Raw genomic sequence first — 16,188 nt, forward strand, 5'->3', positions numbered from 1 at the left:
GCTTTGTCAATGCCCTGGGCTAGTAGCTCTCAAACCTGTGGCCCCTAGACAGATGGCTGATCACCTGGTGCTGGATCTCCTCTTTGTTTCCAGCTGCTTTTACAGATACCTAGATATTTCACTACAAGAGAGCCAGGATGCCTGTAAAAGCAACTGAAAACAAGGAGAAGCCACACTAGTTGCTTTCACAAGTAAGCTGATGCTATATGTGAGGAAACAGATGTTATCTTCAAGGAATATGATCTTTTTACAAAAACAAATGCTAGAGAAGATGTGCAACTGACAGCAAGAAGGATCCATGTGATTGGGAATGAGAAGATAAGTGGTCCACAATATATATATTCTTTATTGAGGTGTGGTCTACAATGTGGGATCCCCTATCACCTCTTTGGGCTCTTGATATAGCATACTAAATTGTATGGAGTTTACCACACTAGAAAGCTAAATTTGACAGCTAGATTTCTAAAGCTAAATTTGACAGGCCTGCTAGAGTTGCTTTGTAAAAAAAAGAATAATGAAAAATAACATTAAATAATTCACAATTCACTGCAGTTGATGCTAATTTGAGTTTCGTACCTGAGATGACATTTGGCAGTTTTATTTCTTCTGGCAAAGGCACCAGATCTTTCGAATGCTGAATCTTCATTACAGGAGAATCCGTTACAGCAAGTGGTTTTGACTTAACCTCAGATTCAGGGGTTGTTTTATGAATCTCTGTACTTTTATCGTCTCTTACAGCTGGTTCTGGAACTTGCTGCAGGTGTGAATCAGGCTAAATTGCAAATGAAGCAACCAAACAAAATAGAACAGTATTTATGTGTATGTTTATTACATCGTTGATAAAGGAAACTACAAAAGAGCCGTCACATTTTAATAAATGATTTCCAGATATTCATTCAGTGTTTACAAAGTTTCATACTGGATACACAGAAATATGCCAGAAGAAATTAGTGTACTATATGCCTCAATTCACTTCACATTAGATTCAAATAATTGACAATACTTCCTGATGATGTTGAGATTGTTTGCATAAAATAGGCACCACAATAAGGGGACAGAAGATGCATTTCTGAATACTATCAAGATACAAGGAACTTCAATTTGGACTGATAGAAGCTTGTTTAATGGTTAATGAATAATACTACTAAGTTTTGATATACCTCTTTTCATCCAAGATACTCAAAAGACTTTACAAAGAAGGGTACAGGTCATTATCCCCTTTTACAGAAGGGGAAACTGAAGCAAAGAACAAGGTTAAAGCAATAGGTGGATTTACAGGATAATTGTCAGCCAATTACCAAAGTTATTAAGAGACTTGGAGTTTGAATTATCACTAACCACTTTGACCAAGATAACTAACAAACAAACCTCCTGCAAATTATTCTTGATTAGTGATGAGCAACTGTTTAGTTTAGGGCCAGGTCTATACTATGGGAGGGATCGACACTCTGAGATTGATCCACTGGTGGTCGATTTAGTGGGGCTAGTAAAGACCCGCCAAATCGACTGCAGATCACTCTCCAGTCGATCCCTGTACTCTACCCCCGATGAGAAGAGTAAGGTAAATTGACAGGAGATTTTCTCCCATCGACCCCGCCCGCGGTGCAGACCTCACGGTAACTCGACTTAAGGTATGTCGACTCCAGCTACGTTATTCACGTAGCTGGAGTTGCATAGTATAGGTCGACTTACCACGGTAGTGTAGACATAGCCTAGGAAACAACTGACCTTATTTAGCAAAACTCTGACAGATTATAATTTCTCTTACCACGCCAGTTCTTATTTCCCTAACAGTTTCTCATTATTCAACTGAAATAAAATACTCTTCAGTCAGAATTCTGTTCATGGTTCTCAATGGAAATAAAACTGAGGATTAATAAAAATGTTAAAAATATATCAGTGTTTTAATAGATGTATCAAAATATTTGTTTGCTGGAATAAACCGAAATGTTTAATTTCTAATCGATAAACATTCAACTGTATTTCCATATAATGCTTCGATGCCTCATGGAAGTTGTAGTTTGGGCATCTTGTGCCCTCACTTTCTCCTACTGGCTTGACTCTCTAACCATCTGAAGAAGTGGGTTTTTTACCCATGAAAGCTTATGCCCAAATAAATCTGTTAATCTTTAAGGTGCCACCAGACTCCTCGTTGTTTTTGTGGATACACAGACTAACACAGCTACCCCTCAGATACTTGTTAATCAGACTATCATCTCCCATGATGCAGTGTGGTCTCCTCCTTTGACTGAGCCATGTGGTGCACCAGCAGAAATGTAGTCTGGACAGTGAGCTGGGTGCACTGCAGAAAATGGAGCACGAGATGTCCAAAACTATAAGTTGCCTGTGTCTGTGTTCTCATAGGGAAATGCAGTTTCATGTTGAACTGATTCAAAATGTTTTGTTTCTATCAAAAATGATGAAATGAAATATTTCACCATTTCTGAAGCAAAAATTTGTTTTGAACTTTTCGTTTGTGAAAAATATTGCTTTCAACTTTTCATCCTAATTCAGGATTTTTATTTTTAAATGTTGAAATATCAACATTTCCCTCAGGATAGAAATTCCAATTTTTGCTCACATCTAATTCTTTATTTATTATTATTAAGATATACAGCAATATTCTCATAAAAGATTTTTTAAATTGTAAACTGGCATTCAGAACACTTATGTTTCCAAACTAGAGTAAAGTCAAATTCACGAATACCTGGAATCATCAGAACCTATGGAAAAAAATCTATACTTTTTATTCACTAAAATGAAATGTCCTATTTACACTTTATAATCACAATAAAATAGGTGTGTTCTGGCCAGCTGCCACTTGATCGCCATCCACATGCTAAAAAGCATCACATTTTTCATAAACTGGCAATCATGTTAGCGATATCAACAGAGGTGCCAATAGGGTGACCAGACAGCAAGTGTGAAAAATCAGGAAGGGGTGGAGGTGGGGGGTAATAGGTGCCTATATAAGACAAAGCCCCAAATATAGGGACTGTCCCTATAAAATTGGGACTCTGGTCACTCTAGGTGCCAAGGACTTATCCTGCAAACATTTACACATGTTCTTAACTATATTACCATGAGTAGTCCTACTGAAATCAATGAGGCCACTTATAGATCGAAAAGATAAGCATGTCTAAGTGTTTGCAGGTCCATGGCCTAAATAAGGAAAATTAACTATTTTCTTATGGTTGCATCTCCAGATCAATGAGGTGTATTAAAAAGGCAATGGAGGGAAGCTCACCTAGCTGTTGTGCATGCTGAATATGTTGTATGAGTAAACAGATCTCAAGGTCTATCAATCTGGGATTTGTCACAAACACTACAGTCAAACAAAATTTTAAAAAAAAAATCACTGACTATAAGCTCTTGGGGCAGGGACTGTCTTTTTGTTCTGTGTTTGTACAGCACCGAGCATAATGGAGTCCTGGTCCAGGACTGGGACTCCTAGGTGCTACGATAATACAAATAAATAACAGTGGCAATAAAATATGAGGACCTTTGTGCCTCCTAACACACTTCATTGTGATATTAAATAGTATCAACAAACATACCTGTATCTTTTTGCTTAAATTTGCATTTCAAAAATCAATCCAAGGTATTGAACTGAATGACTTAAGTGATCATTCCTTGGAAAAACCTACCTTGGTATCTTCTTTCTGTGTGAGTAGCACTTCTTTCATAGAGGAGTTTTTTGTCCATAGCGATCCTATTGCTTCATAGGTTTGATGGCTTGTAACATATACTTTTTTCCCTGTTATCTAATTTAATTAGTTAAAATGTATTATTTTAAACAAGAAGCTTTAAAAATGATAGGGTTCACAGAACATTTCAAGTAAAGCAAATATTCTCCTTTAATAAACTGTATATTAGCTCCGATACTGGAACACAGAAAATCTGCATTTCACAAATTTGATGCATCTCAGGTCTCCCCCCACTTGCAATCTTATATTATAAATCACATTTAAATTGTAAATCTGCTGCAGTGCATCCATTTACACAAAATGGATTTAAAACTTAACCAGGGAATAGTGGTTTGAATAAATGAATGCACTAGAAGCAGGAAAAGCAAGAAAAGTCAGACATATCATATGCTACAAACTTGAAACAAAAACGTGACTCATTTAGCTAGCTTTTTTTCATTCATGCAAAGACAATCGTAGCTAAATTTATGTCCGGTTAAAAAAAAATCCCATGATGAGGAAAGATACAACCAAGAAATAAAAGGACCTGACTGAAATTAGCGAACATTGCTGTTTTGCTTCACAAAGGTCTGAATTTGTAAATTCTTATTCAGCGTAATTATTCAAACTCTGTGAGGTTGCAGCAACATCTGTGGAGTGGCTCTGTAGATAAGCTGCAGCCAAGGAGGATTCTATTTCCTCATTCACAGAGAGCAATGCACAAAGGTTTGGTACTATGGCTAGGTATACACTATCTTGCCGTTCGGACTATAAAAGAGTGTAAATAGCAGTGTGCACCAAAGTGCTGTGCTGAAACTCCCCCATGCGGTCACTGAGTGCACAAACTAAAAGGTTCCTTGTTCGCTTTAACAGTCTTGTCTAAAGAGGACAACATTTATGCAAACTAGGAACATATTAGTTCACGCCTACAGCATCCATGCAGGGGAATCACAGTGCTGCACACTGTTATTCAGACCCTTGTAGCTGAACTGCGGGGCAGCATAGTTAAGCCCATAAAATCAGTATATTAAGTAGCTAGCCAACAAGCAAACTTCAAGATCACAGTCACAAGAAAATAGTGAGGGGGATTCCCTGTTTCACCTGGATCCAGCACTGGATGTACATTAAAAGAGCTTCAGAAATGTCACCTGTGTATCCATTGGGCAGTTTCTTGTACAGTATTATTTTAATGCACTGAAATGAGTAGCTGTTAAAAAATGCAATTTTCTGTCAATTAAACATGTTATTGTGTTGTATCTAAAAATAAAACTCTCCTTTCTCCAACTAAGAATTAAATATGGAAAATAGCATTGTATTGGTCAAGTAAATTCAGCCATATTATTCGTTTCTGATGGACATGTGATCACCAACTGTGATGCATCACACACACAGTGTATAAACTGATGCCAGCTCCATAACCCTGGAAATTAAATACTGCAGACGTGTTGAACATTTCAGTCTCACTCAGTTTAAATATTAAAATGTTCATATTTTCACCCTCTGAAAGAACAAAACAAAACTTACCTTAGCAAGTACTACTGACTGAGCTGGGTAACAAACGGATACTGCTAAAGTGGCAAGTCCCAGTGGGTAAGCAGTTTTCTTAACTCTAGAACCTGTGTAAACCACACAAATAATTTAAACAGGTACTAGATACACATGGAACATAGCATTGGATAGCTATATAATTTTAACTCTTGGCAACTACCTAGATGAAAATCTATCGCAGGTATGATTGGCGTAGAGTTGTGTCTGTATTCCAATGGGCCAACTGATGTTTCAGTAAAATTTACTGAATTTAAAAAAATGAGGATACATCTTCAATTATGAAATATTATTAAAATCTTTTATATAACTAATTCAAATTCCAATGTGTATCATCTTACATTTATTAAAGAGTTTCCTCTGCTATCATGCTACCCAACTGCCAGGCTCTCTCAGGTTTCTGTGAATACTCATACCCTTCTGTGCTCTTCACTATCCTACGTAATTTTGTGTTATCTGTTAATTTTACCACCATCACTGTTCCCCCCACCTTTTCCAGGTCACTAATGAATGTATTACACATTTGTCCTATTACATATCTTTGAGGCAATCTATTGTTAACACTGATCACTAAGTCCTACTCTTTGTTTACAGTCTCTTAGCCAATTTCTAACCCATGACAGTTTTCGTACCAGTACTACTTAAGTTTACTTTAAGTTTCTTTGACAAAGAGTATTTGAAAGCCCAAATAAATTGTATCTATTAGTTCTTTTTTCCCCACTATTTTGTTGACACACTTAAAATCTAGCAGACAACAGAAGGACAACATTTTCTTGAACATTTTCTTTCAAAACTGTGCTGTTTTGTCTGTATCATTCACCTACTGGTAGATGTCATATAACTCTATGTAAGTACTGTTTCAAGCATTTTAGCTGGTACTGAAGTAAAAATCATTTGTCAGTAACACACCCTAACACCTATTTTAAAAGTAAGTACTTGCTACCCTTCAGTGTATAGTACATTACATTAATGAGCTAGCAGCTTAACAATTTACATTTTAGCTAGCAGCTTAACAATTTCAGTTCACCCTTGGATCTACACTATCCACCACAGTGATGTGTTGTCCTTTAAGGACTCGATCCTGCCAGCTGTTTCACGTGGATCACGGTCTGATTTATCAGCTTGCTCTAGCACTTTTTCTTTTGACTCTTCAAACACTCACAGTGGCTCATTTTTATTACCCATCACCTGTCATTCTATTATGTTTTAAAAATGCCTATTTTTTCCAAGGTCATCTTCCATTGCCAAGCATTTTGGTTCACCAGTTGTTGCTTTTAACCTCTACATATTTGATTCCCCTCTGAAATCCCTCCCTTAGGTCTAGGCTGTCCTTTCCCCAATTCATGTTGTGGTGCTTAATGCATTTAAATCCCTCTTTTTTATTATACTACCATTGTATAATCTAAACTGTGGGGAATTATTCAGATTTGGGGCTATTTAAAAATCCAAGGAAATAAAGATCATTTGCAAATGTGATGTTCGAATTATGCCCAGTATTCTCTTAATTTGTTGGTGGTTTTACCTAAAAATCACATTGCTGTAAATTTCCACAATTTAAATCATTATTTTCCCGACATTATTCTTATGAAAATTTCAGAAGGAAAGATTTGTAAATTCTACAGTACTATAATGAAATACAAAGCGTACAATATTATTTCATAATTTTACAAAAATTAAGTCTGGTGATTTTGAATATATATTTCATAATTTTATGAAAATTAAATCCAATGATTGTTGCATACTTTTCTCAAGCACATCTCTGTTCCTGTCTCAGAGCACCCAATTCCCCACTGTCTTATACAGCTCCATTTCAACATTCCATGTCACAACTACAATCATTCCGGTTCAGAAGCACTGAGAGACTCTTCAGTGTTCACTAGAAATACTTCTCTATTGGCCAGGAGGTTCACTGAGAAGTTTGAAGTGCTCCTTCCTCCAGGAAGACACCTATAACTTATGCTGATCCTTTTACGGAATGGGGGAGGTAATATGTGATGCAGAGAGTATTCAATCTTTTTCATGTGGCTCTAGATTTGCATACCTTTCCCCTGACTGTAGAAACTGTGAATATCATCACTTACATTGTGTGCTGATTTAAATTAATTATTAAATAATAAATTACCAAAGAAAATTAAGGCATTTCTGATGGCACCATAGGATCCTATATTTCCAATAAAATAATTCTTAAATGATAGAATTAAATATAAAATTGTTATTTTAAATGACTAAATTAAACAAAGCTGAAAAAAGAAAAGAAAAAAAAGTCTGCTGGTATCCCCTCTACATAATATAATGATCTGAAATCTTGGCTTGTTTGTTTTTAAAACTACGTAACTGTTCACAAGTGTTCAAAAGGTTTACCAAAACTTAAGTGAAAATTTCAGAAAGCACAAAATAAAGTATTGTTAAATTAAAGACATGTCATACAATTACCAATCTGACAGTGTTTGAAAAAACAAAAAGCAAAAACCGTACCTTTTCTTGCCAGAACTAAACCAGTTAGACCTGAAATTGTAATTACAGCAACTTTTGGAAGAAATTCTGGAGGTGGATTCTTCAGATAAACATATGCATCTTTAAAAAAAAAATAATCAAAACAGCTATGATATAATAACTGAAGATTAGTCAATTTGTTCCCCCCCCCCCATTTTAAGAGAGAGCAGTAAAGTCATGTCTATGAAAATTTGAATGCTGAGGTAGCTCCATCTTACAACTGGATCTGCTGCTGCAGATACGTGCATCCATGTCAAGCTCCACTGACTTATTTTGCAGGTGCACACATGGGAGTCAGCACTGCAGTATCAGGATTCCGATGTGTCATTCATAAAATATACATTTTACAAAGTTCACAATCATGCTCTTTAGATACCTTTTTGTATTTACTAAACGTTAGCACTCGTTTCTAATGCAAGTGACAGAGTTTTCAGTTTTCAATGCATGTTAAAAATATATTTAAAAATTGGTGAAAGGAGATGCCACTATGCTGGTGTTTCTTGATTTTTTAAATAATACTACTACTCTTATATAGTGCTTTTCATTAGTAGATCTCAAAGTCTTTCACAATCTTTAACGTATTGATTCTTACAATGCCCCTTTGACATAGGGAAGTTTCATTATCCCCATTTTTACAGAACTGAATCCCAGAGAGACTTGCCCAAGATCACAGAGGAGGTCTGCAGTGGAGCAGGGAACTGAACTGTGCTCATCCAAATCCTAAGCTAGTGCCCATAGGCGCCAACTCTGTGGGTGCTCTGGGGCCAGAGCACCCATGGGGAAAAATTGGTGGGTGCTCTGAACCCACCAGCAGCCAAGCTCCCCGCCCCAGCTCACCACAGCCTCCACCTTCTATCCTGAACATGCCACGTCCCTGCTTCTCCTCCGAGCGCTTGCTGCTGCAAAACAGCTGTTCCACAGCATAACAAGCTCTGGGAGGGAAGGGGAAGGAGTGGGAATGTGGCATGCTAAGGGGAGAACGCGGGAAAGAGGCTGGAATACGGGCAGGGAGTAAGCGGAGTTGGGCGTGGATGTTGGGGAAGGGGTTGGAATGGCGGCGGGGCCGGGGGAAGGTCAAGCGCTCACCAGTGCCAGCACAAGTCGGCTAATAGTGCCCTAATCACTGGACCATCCTTTGTTTCTTTTTAATGAAACTTATTTTCCAAGGGTAATTTCAGAAATGCATCTTTAATACAAAGAGTATTTTTGATCTTCAATGCCAAAATTAGGACCAAACTGTGAAGTGTAAATGAGAACTAAAATAAGGAAGCAAGGGAAAGGAATTCTTCTCACCTATACGGCAGTTTGGTGTTCAGCAACTGTGTAGCCTCCTCCCTGCTACTTACGGTTGCCAGGTGTCCGGTTTTCAACTGGAACACCTTGTCGAAAAGGGACCCTGGTAGCTCTAGTCAGCACCACCAAATGAGCCATTAAAAGTCCGGTCGGCAGTGCTGCAGGGCTAAGGCAGGCTAGTCTGTACCTGTCCTAGCACTGCACTGCACCCTGGAAGTGGCCAGCAGGTCCAGCTCTTAGGCGGGGCAGCCACGGGGCTCTATGCACTGCCCCCACCCCGAGCACAAGCTCTGCAATCCCATTGGCCCGGAATCGTGGCCAATAGGAGCTGGCGGGGCAGTGTCTGCGGGCGAGAGCAGTGCGGGGAGCCTCCTGGCCTGCCCAGCAAGGAGCCAGACCTGCTGGCCGCTTCTGGGGCACAACACAGAGCCAGGACAGGCAGGGAGCCTGCCTTAGCCCCACTGCACCACTGACTGGGAGCCACCCAAAGTAAGCCCGCACCCCAACCCTGGAGCCCTCTCCTGCACCCCAAACCCAGAGCCCACTCCTGCACCCCAAACCCCTCATCCCCAGCCCCAGCCCAGAGCCTGCACCCACAGTCCGTACCCCTTCTACACCCCAACCCCCTGCCTCAACCCGCAGCCCCCTCCCCTATTGCGAATCCCTTGGCCCCACCCCCCTCTGCACCACAGACCGCTCATCTCCAGCCCCACTCCAGAGCCTGCACCCCCAGCCGGAGTGCTAACCACATCCCGCACTCCAACTCCCTGCCCCACCCTGGAGCCCCCTCCCATATCCTGAACCCCTCATTCCTGGGCCTACCCCAGAGCCTGCACCCTCAGTTAGAGTCTTCACTACCTCCCGCACCCCAACCCTCTGCCCCAGCCCAGTGAAAGTGAGTGAGGGTGGGGGACAGCAAGCCACTGAGGGAGGGGGAATGTAGTGATTGGGGGACGGGAAGAGAAGTAGTGGGCAAGGGTGTTCAGTTTTGTGCAATTAGGAAGTTGGCAATCCTACTGCTGCTATCACAGCTATAAACTGTAATAAGAATTGGACTACCTATACACCACCTTTGTGGAGGTTTAAGCATGTGATGCCACTCCCCAAACCATGCTCTGTGCTGCTAAGAGAAAGCACTAGGAAGAAAAGTTCTTCAGCATGTAGCACACTGGGGATATAGAGACACTTGGGACATAGACACACACTGTATAATCAGCTTCTTGCTCCATTCCCCTTTTATCTAACCCTGCAGTAGAATCATGAAAGTTCTACGATATTTAGAAGCTTCTGAACCTACTGAGGGATTGGGTAGCATTTGGCCTCAAAATGTCATCTAATATTAAAATCAAAGGAATTACAGACAAGCTAAGTTGGTTGAGTCATAATTACAAAAAGACATTAGGAACTTCCTTTTCGTTTTTAAACAAGAGACTACGGTAAATAGCATGAAGCCAGCTTCTAGGGAAGGCATGTGCGCCCCTTCTGTTTTATTGATTCTTGTGTTTGCTCTAGTACAATATCAATATTTTTGATGAATTTGCTGTTTTCCAGTATAAACCAGTTTTGTAACTTTCATAGCCAAACAATGAGCAAGAAGAGACTAGTTTTAAATTTTGACTATATGACTCACCTACCTTTTCCAAACTGTATTGAATCCATTATCCCATTTTTAACAAAGATATAGGCATCCTACACAAAAGAAAATTTAGATAAAGTGAACTTTGTTTTTGAGTCAAAAGTCTTCAATGCCATTGATATAACACTAACACACTGTACTACATACTTTTCTACTCTGGCCTAAGAGAATTGAGTAATTACATAACACATAAAAGAAACAGATCAGTCAAAAAGCTTTTAGAACAAAAAAAAAAATGCAGAGATAGATTTCTACTTTGCTTCTAGTACATACAATGTATGTTTAAATTATACATGGATGGTGTGACAGATATTACAACCATGTGGAATATCTTTGAGGGCCACATTGTATTAAGCATGCATATATAAACCATTCCTATCACTGTAGGCCAGGGACTGAATTCAGCTCTAGGGGGAAAGGGTTGCTACAGCTCTGCCAGGAACAGAGCAGGTCCAAGCATGTGAACAAGGGGGATCCAGTGGATATAGTGTATTTAGATTTTCAGAAAGCCTTTGACAAGGTCCTCACCAAAGACTCTTAAACGAAGTAAGCAGTCATAGGATAAGAGGGAAGGCTTTCTCATGGATTGGTAATTGGTTAAAAGTTAGGAAACAAAGGGTAGGAATAAACGGTCAGTTTTCAGAATTGAGAGAGGTAAATAGTGGTGTCCTCCAGGGGTCTGTACTGGCCCCAGTCCTATTTAACATATTCATAAATGATCTGGAAAAAGGGGTAAACAGTGAGGTGACAAAATTTGCAGATACAAAACTACTCAAGATAGTTAAGTCCCAGGCAGACTGCGAAGAGCTACAATAGGATCTCTCAAAACTGGGTAACTGGGCAACAAAATGGCAAATAAACAACAAGGAGTCCAGTGGCATCTTAAAGACCAACAGATTTATTTGAGCATAAGCTTTCGTGGGTAAAAACTCACTTCAGATGCCCATGAAAGCTTATGCTCAAATAAATCTGTTGGTCTTTAAGGTGCCACTGGACTCCTTGTTGTTTTTGTGGATACAGACTAAAACGGCTACCCCCTGATTCTTGTCACCATAAAATGGCACATGAAATTCAATATTGATAAATGCAAATTAATGCACATTGGAAAACATAATCCCACCTATAATATAAAATGATGGGGTCTAAAGTAGCTGTTATCATTCAAGAAAGAGATTTTGGAGTCATTGTGGATAGTTCTCTGAAATCATCCTCTCAATGTGCAGTAGCACTCAAAAAAGCGAACAGAACGTTAGGAATCATTACGAAAGGGATAGATAATAAAACAGAAAATATCATCTTGCTTCTATATAAATCCATGGTATGCCCACATCTTGAATACTGCATGCAGATGTGGTCACCACATCTCCAAAAAGATATATTGGACTTGGAAAAGTTCAGAAAAGGGCAACAAAAATGATTAGGGGTATGGAACGGCTGCCATATGAGGAGAGATTAATAAGACTGGGACTTTTCAGCTTGGAAAAGAGACAACTAAGGGGTGATATGACAGAGGTCTATAATATCATGACTGGTGTGGAGAAAGTAAATAAAGAAGTGTTATTTACTCCTTCTCATAAACGCAAGAACTAGGGGCCACCAAATGAAATGAATAGGCAGCAGGTCTAAAACAAACAAAAGGAAATCAACCTGTGGAACTCTTTGCCAGATGTTGTGAAGGCCAAGACTATAACAGGGTTCAAAAAAGAACTATACAAGTTCATGGAGGATAGGTCCATCAACAGCTATTAGCCAGGATGGGCAGGAATGGTGTCCCTACCCTCTGTTTGCCAGAAGCTGGGAATGGATGACAGGGGATCAATCGCTTGGTGATTACCTGTTCTGTTCATTCCATCTGGAGCACCTGGCATTGGCCACTGTTGGAAGACAGGATACCTGGCTAGATGGACCTTTGGTCTGACCCAGTATGGCCGTTCTTATTTTCTTAACTAAGAACAGTGTGTGGGGGGGAGGGGCGGGGGGTTAAAGGTGAATCACACAGTTTATAAACACCTCCAGAGAGGTACCACCCATTGGGAGACTTCCACATACTGGTTAAAACTGGGTTTTCCAGAGTCCCACAGAGAAAGAAAGAGTTTTGGGCATAGGAAGACAGTGTTTAAACAGACTCAGGGCCTTCTTTTTGATCCAGCAAATTGACAGGACCTACCGTCCTATAGGGGCCATAATCCTTGTAGTAAGATTAGAAAGACTTTGGCCGATGCAGGCCCCAAAATGCTGATGGGCGACTATTGGTATGTTTAGTATGTGATGAAACCTATTTATTGGTGTTTTTATGCTTTCTCCTTAAAAATAAATGTGCTTGCTTAGAAAGAGCGGTGTGGTAGCTTGTGACAGCTGGCAATACCCCGTTCATAGCCCTGAAAGAGAAAACAACACACAAGTGCTGGCCTTTAGGCTGACTGCCTTGCTAGGGATATTGCAGTGTAAGGCAGGAAGCTGTGCAGCTTAAAACTTCACAGTCAGAAAGGAGTGGGACAAAGGTCCCTGCCCAGAGATAGGTACCAGGAAACTTGACTGGGCACTCATGGAATGGACCACAGTGGGGGATACACAGGCAGTTTCCCTGAAACCACGACAGACAGTACCTTTTAAAACACACACACACACACACACACACACACACGAGCTCTTGTACATACTGAAAGTTTTTCCAAATTTCAGCACAACCAAGGCACTTTCAAAAAAAAAAAAAATTGTACCATAATTTAAAAAAAAAAATGTAGGGAGCAAAAAAATAGAGCACCCAACTGTAAAAAGTTATTCTTCATTGAATTTGAAATATGTAATGTAATATTATTTACTATAACAGTATTCAAAATTGATTTTTCCTCATATAGTAAAATTATGCTGGTAGGGAAAAAGCCCAACTTTTCTATGTGCAGTTATACCTAATGTTTAACTCCTCTATAAACTTAAAGATTACATGATGTACAATAGTGATTTGTATGGAGTTATTTGTGTTCAGTGATGTAGCCTAGTCAGTTGTGCAACCTAGCCTCAGAAAGTAATTTACCAGTTAATCCTGTTGACATCCAACAACAGAACAATTCAAATGTACTAATCCTCAGCAAAATTTCAGCTTGGTCAAAAGTCATATTTAACATTTTTCTTGAAGTAATAAAGGAAAATATAGTCCGATAGCCTATAGTTCAAATCATCATAGTGATGCTTACTAGGCATAGCAATAATTAGTATACTGCACATGCTTCAGAACATCGATTAACTTCATATTGTAAGGTATAATTCTATCTTTTATGAGAAATTTTGTTGCAATCAATTTTTGAATTTATACCACAGGGGGTCACTGCTATTCAAGCACTGAAATGTTAAAAAACACGTTAGAAACCATTTAAGCTAATATATAGAAAAAGTTTGATATTTTAATTGTGAATGCTTTAGGACCAAATCCTTGTTTCAGTGAAATCTCCCATTGATTTAAATGGAATGGGGATTTGACCTTGAGTAAGTACTCAAGACAACAATTATGGTTGCATTTTCCAAAGTGCCTACGTGATTTAGAGGCTTTTTGAACATGGGACTTATCATGTAGATGCTTTTGAAAATTTTGCCCCAAGGGTCTAAATAAAAAAATAATATAAATCAAATGGAAGAAAGGGGGAGTTGATAGTAATGAATATAAATCAGAAGTTAGGAATTGCAGGAAATTGATAAGGGAAGTCAAGGGACACAAGAAGAAATTTATTGACAGTAGACATAGGGACAATAAGGAGTTTTTAAAATATATTAGGAACAAAAACAATCTGACAATGACATTAGTCCTTTACTAGATGGGAATGGTAGAATCATCAATAATAATCAGAAAAGGCAGAAGTGTTCAGTACAAATTTGTTCTGCATTTGGGGAAACACAGATGAGGCAGTTTCATCATATAGTTATAACATACTTTCCATTCCACCAGCATATCTGGAGAATGTTAAACAGAAGCTACTAAAGTTAGACTTTTTAAAATCAGCAGGTCCAAATAACTTGCATCCAAGAGTTTTAAAAGTGATAGTTGAGCAGCTCACTGGACCATTAACATTAATTTTCAATAAGTCTTGCAGCACCACAGTTGTTCTAGAAGACTGGAAGAAAGCCATTATTGTACCCATTTTTAAAAAGGGTAAATGGGATGATCCAGGTAATTACCGGACAGTCAGCTTAACATGGATCTTTGGAAAGATAATGGAGCGGCTGATACGGGATACGATTAATGAAGAATTAAAGGAGAGTAATGTAATTAATGTAAATCATTATGGGTTTAAAAAAACTAGAACCTGCAAAACTTACTTAATATCTTTTTTTTAAATGAGATTACAAGTTTGGTTGATAAAGGTAATAGTGTTGACATAATACACTTCTTTAAGAGATTTGACTTGGTACCGTGCAACATCTTGATTAAAAAACTAGAATGATATAAAATTAACATGGCACACATTAAATGGATTAAAAACAAGCTAACTGATAGGTCTCAAAATGTAACTGTAAACGGGGAATCATCATCAAGTAGGATTGTTTCCAGTGTGGAACCTGCAGGGATTGGCTTTTGGCCCTATATTATTAAACATTTTTAACAAGGACTTGGAAGAAAACAAAATCATCACTAATAAAATCTGATTAGAAAAATTGTGTGAGTGGTAAATAATGGAGAAGAGCTCACTGACTCAGAGCAATGTGGATCATTTGGCAAACTGAGTGCAACCAAACAATTCTGTTTTAATATGGTGAAATATAACGTATACATCTAAACAAAGAATGTAGGCCATACTTACTTGGGGGGACTCTATCCTGGGAAGCAATGACTCTGAACGATATCTGGGAGTTGTGGTGGAAAATCAGCTCAACATGAGCTCCCAGTGCGAATCTGTGGCCAAAAAAGCTAATGCAATCCTGGGATTACATACACAGGGGAATCTCAGGTAGGAGGAGAGAGGTTATTTTACCTCTTTATTTGGCTCTGACAATTGCTGCTGGAATACTAAGTCCAGGTCTGGCACTCACAATTCCAGAATGATGTTGATAAATAGGAGAGGGTTGAGAGAAGAACCACGAGAACAATTAAAGGATTAGAAAACCAGCTTTATAGTTACAGTGTCATGGATATAGGGGGAAGGGTAGCAGCCTTTATGTATCCTTGGCAGCTGTAGTGGATTGCCTTACCTGTAAAGGGTTAAGCAGTTCAAAGAATCTAGCTGGCACCTGACCGGAAGGACCAATGAGAAAAGAAGACACTTTCAAACCTGAGGAGGAAGGATTTGTTTTTGTTCTGTGTGTTGTTCCCTCTCTGGGTGGAGGGAGAAGCCAAGCAGGTACAAGATCTCCTGAAAAATATACCTGTAATAATCCATGTAAAACCACAGAAACTATGAATAGGGCAAGAAAACACATTAGGTTATCTTTTGTTTGGCTTGTGAATTTTCCTATGCTACAGAGGTAGTTTCATTCCTGTTTCTGGAACTGTGAAGCTGAGCCCAGAGGGGAATCCTCTGTGTTTTAAATCTTTTTATTACCCTG

General features: G+C 39.0%; 1 protein-coding gene across 4 annotated transcripts in view; it reads right to left on the minus strand.

The window, feature by feature from the left end:
• Window positions 1-16,188, minus strand: part of APOOL (apolipoprotein O like) — a 47,187-nt gene that overhangs the window by 2,424 nt on the left and 28,575 nt on the right. For 3 of the 4 annotated variants that reach the window (XM_038416181.2, XM_043491987.1, XM_043491988.1), the window contains 6 exons: window positions 15,835-15,873; window positions 10,652-10,706; window positions 7,707-7,805; window positions 5,211-5,302; window positions 3,648-3,764; window positions 577-772 (listed from right to left, as the gene is read on the minus strand). In XM_038416181.2, the coding sequence (XP_038272109.1) occupies window positions 577-772; window positions 3,648-3,764; window positions 5,211-5,302; window positions 7,707-7,805; window positions 10,652-10,706; window positions 15,835-15,873 (598 nt within the window). The remainder of the gene's footprint in view (window positions 1-576; window positions 773-3,647; window positions 3,765-5,210; window positions 5,303-7,706; window positions 7,806-10,651; window positions 10,707-15,834; window positions 15,874-16,188) is intronic. The other variant, XM_038416182.2, reaches the window with a different exon arrangement.

This window comes from Dermochelys coriacea, chromosome 9 (genome assembly GCF_009764565.3).
Source record: "Dermochelys coriacea isolate rDerCor1 chromosome 9, rDerCor1.pri.v4, whole genome shotgun sequence".
Taxonomy (NCBI): domain Eukaryota; kingdom Metazoa; phylum Chordata; order Testudines; family Dermochelyidae; genus Dermochelys; species Dermochelys coriacea.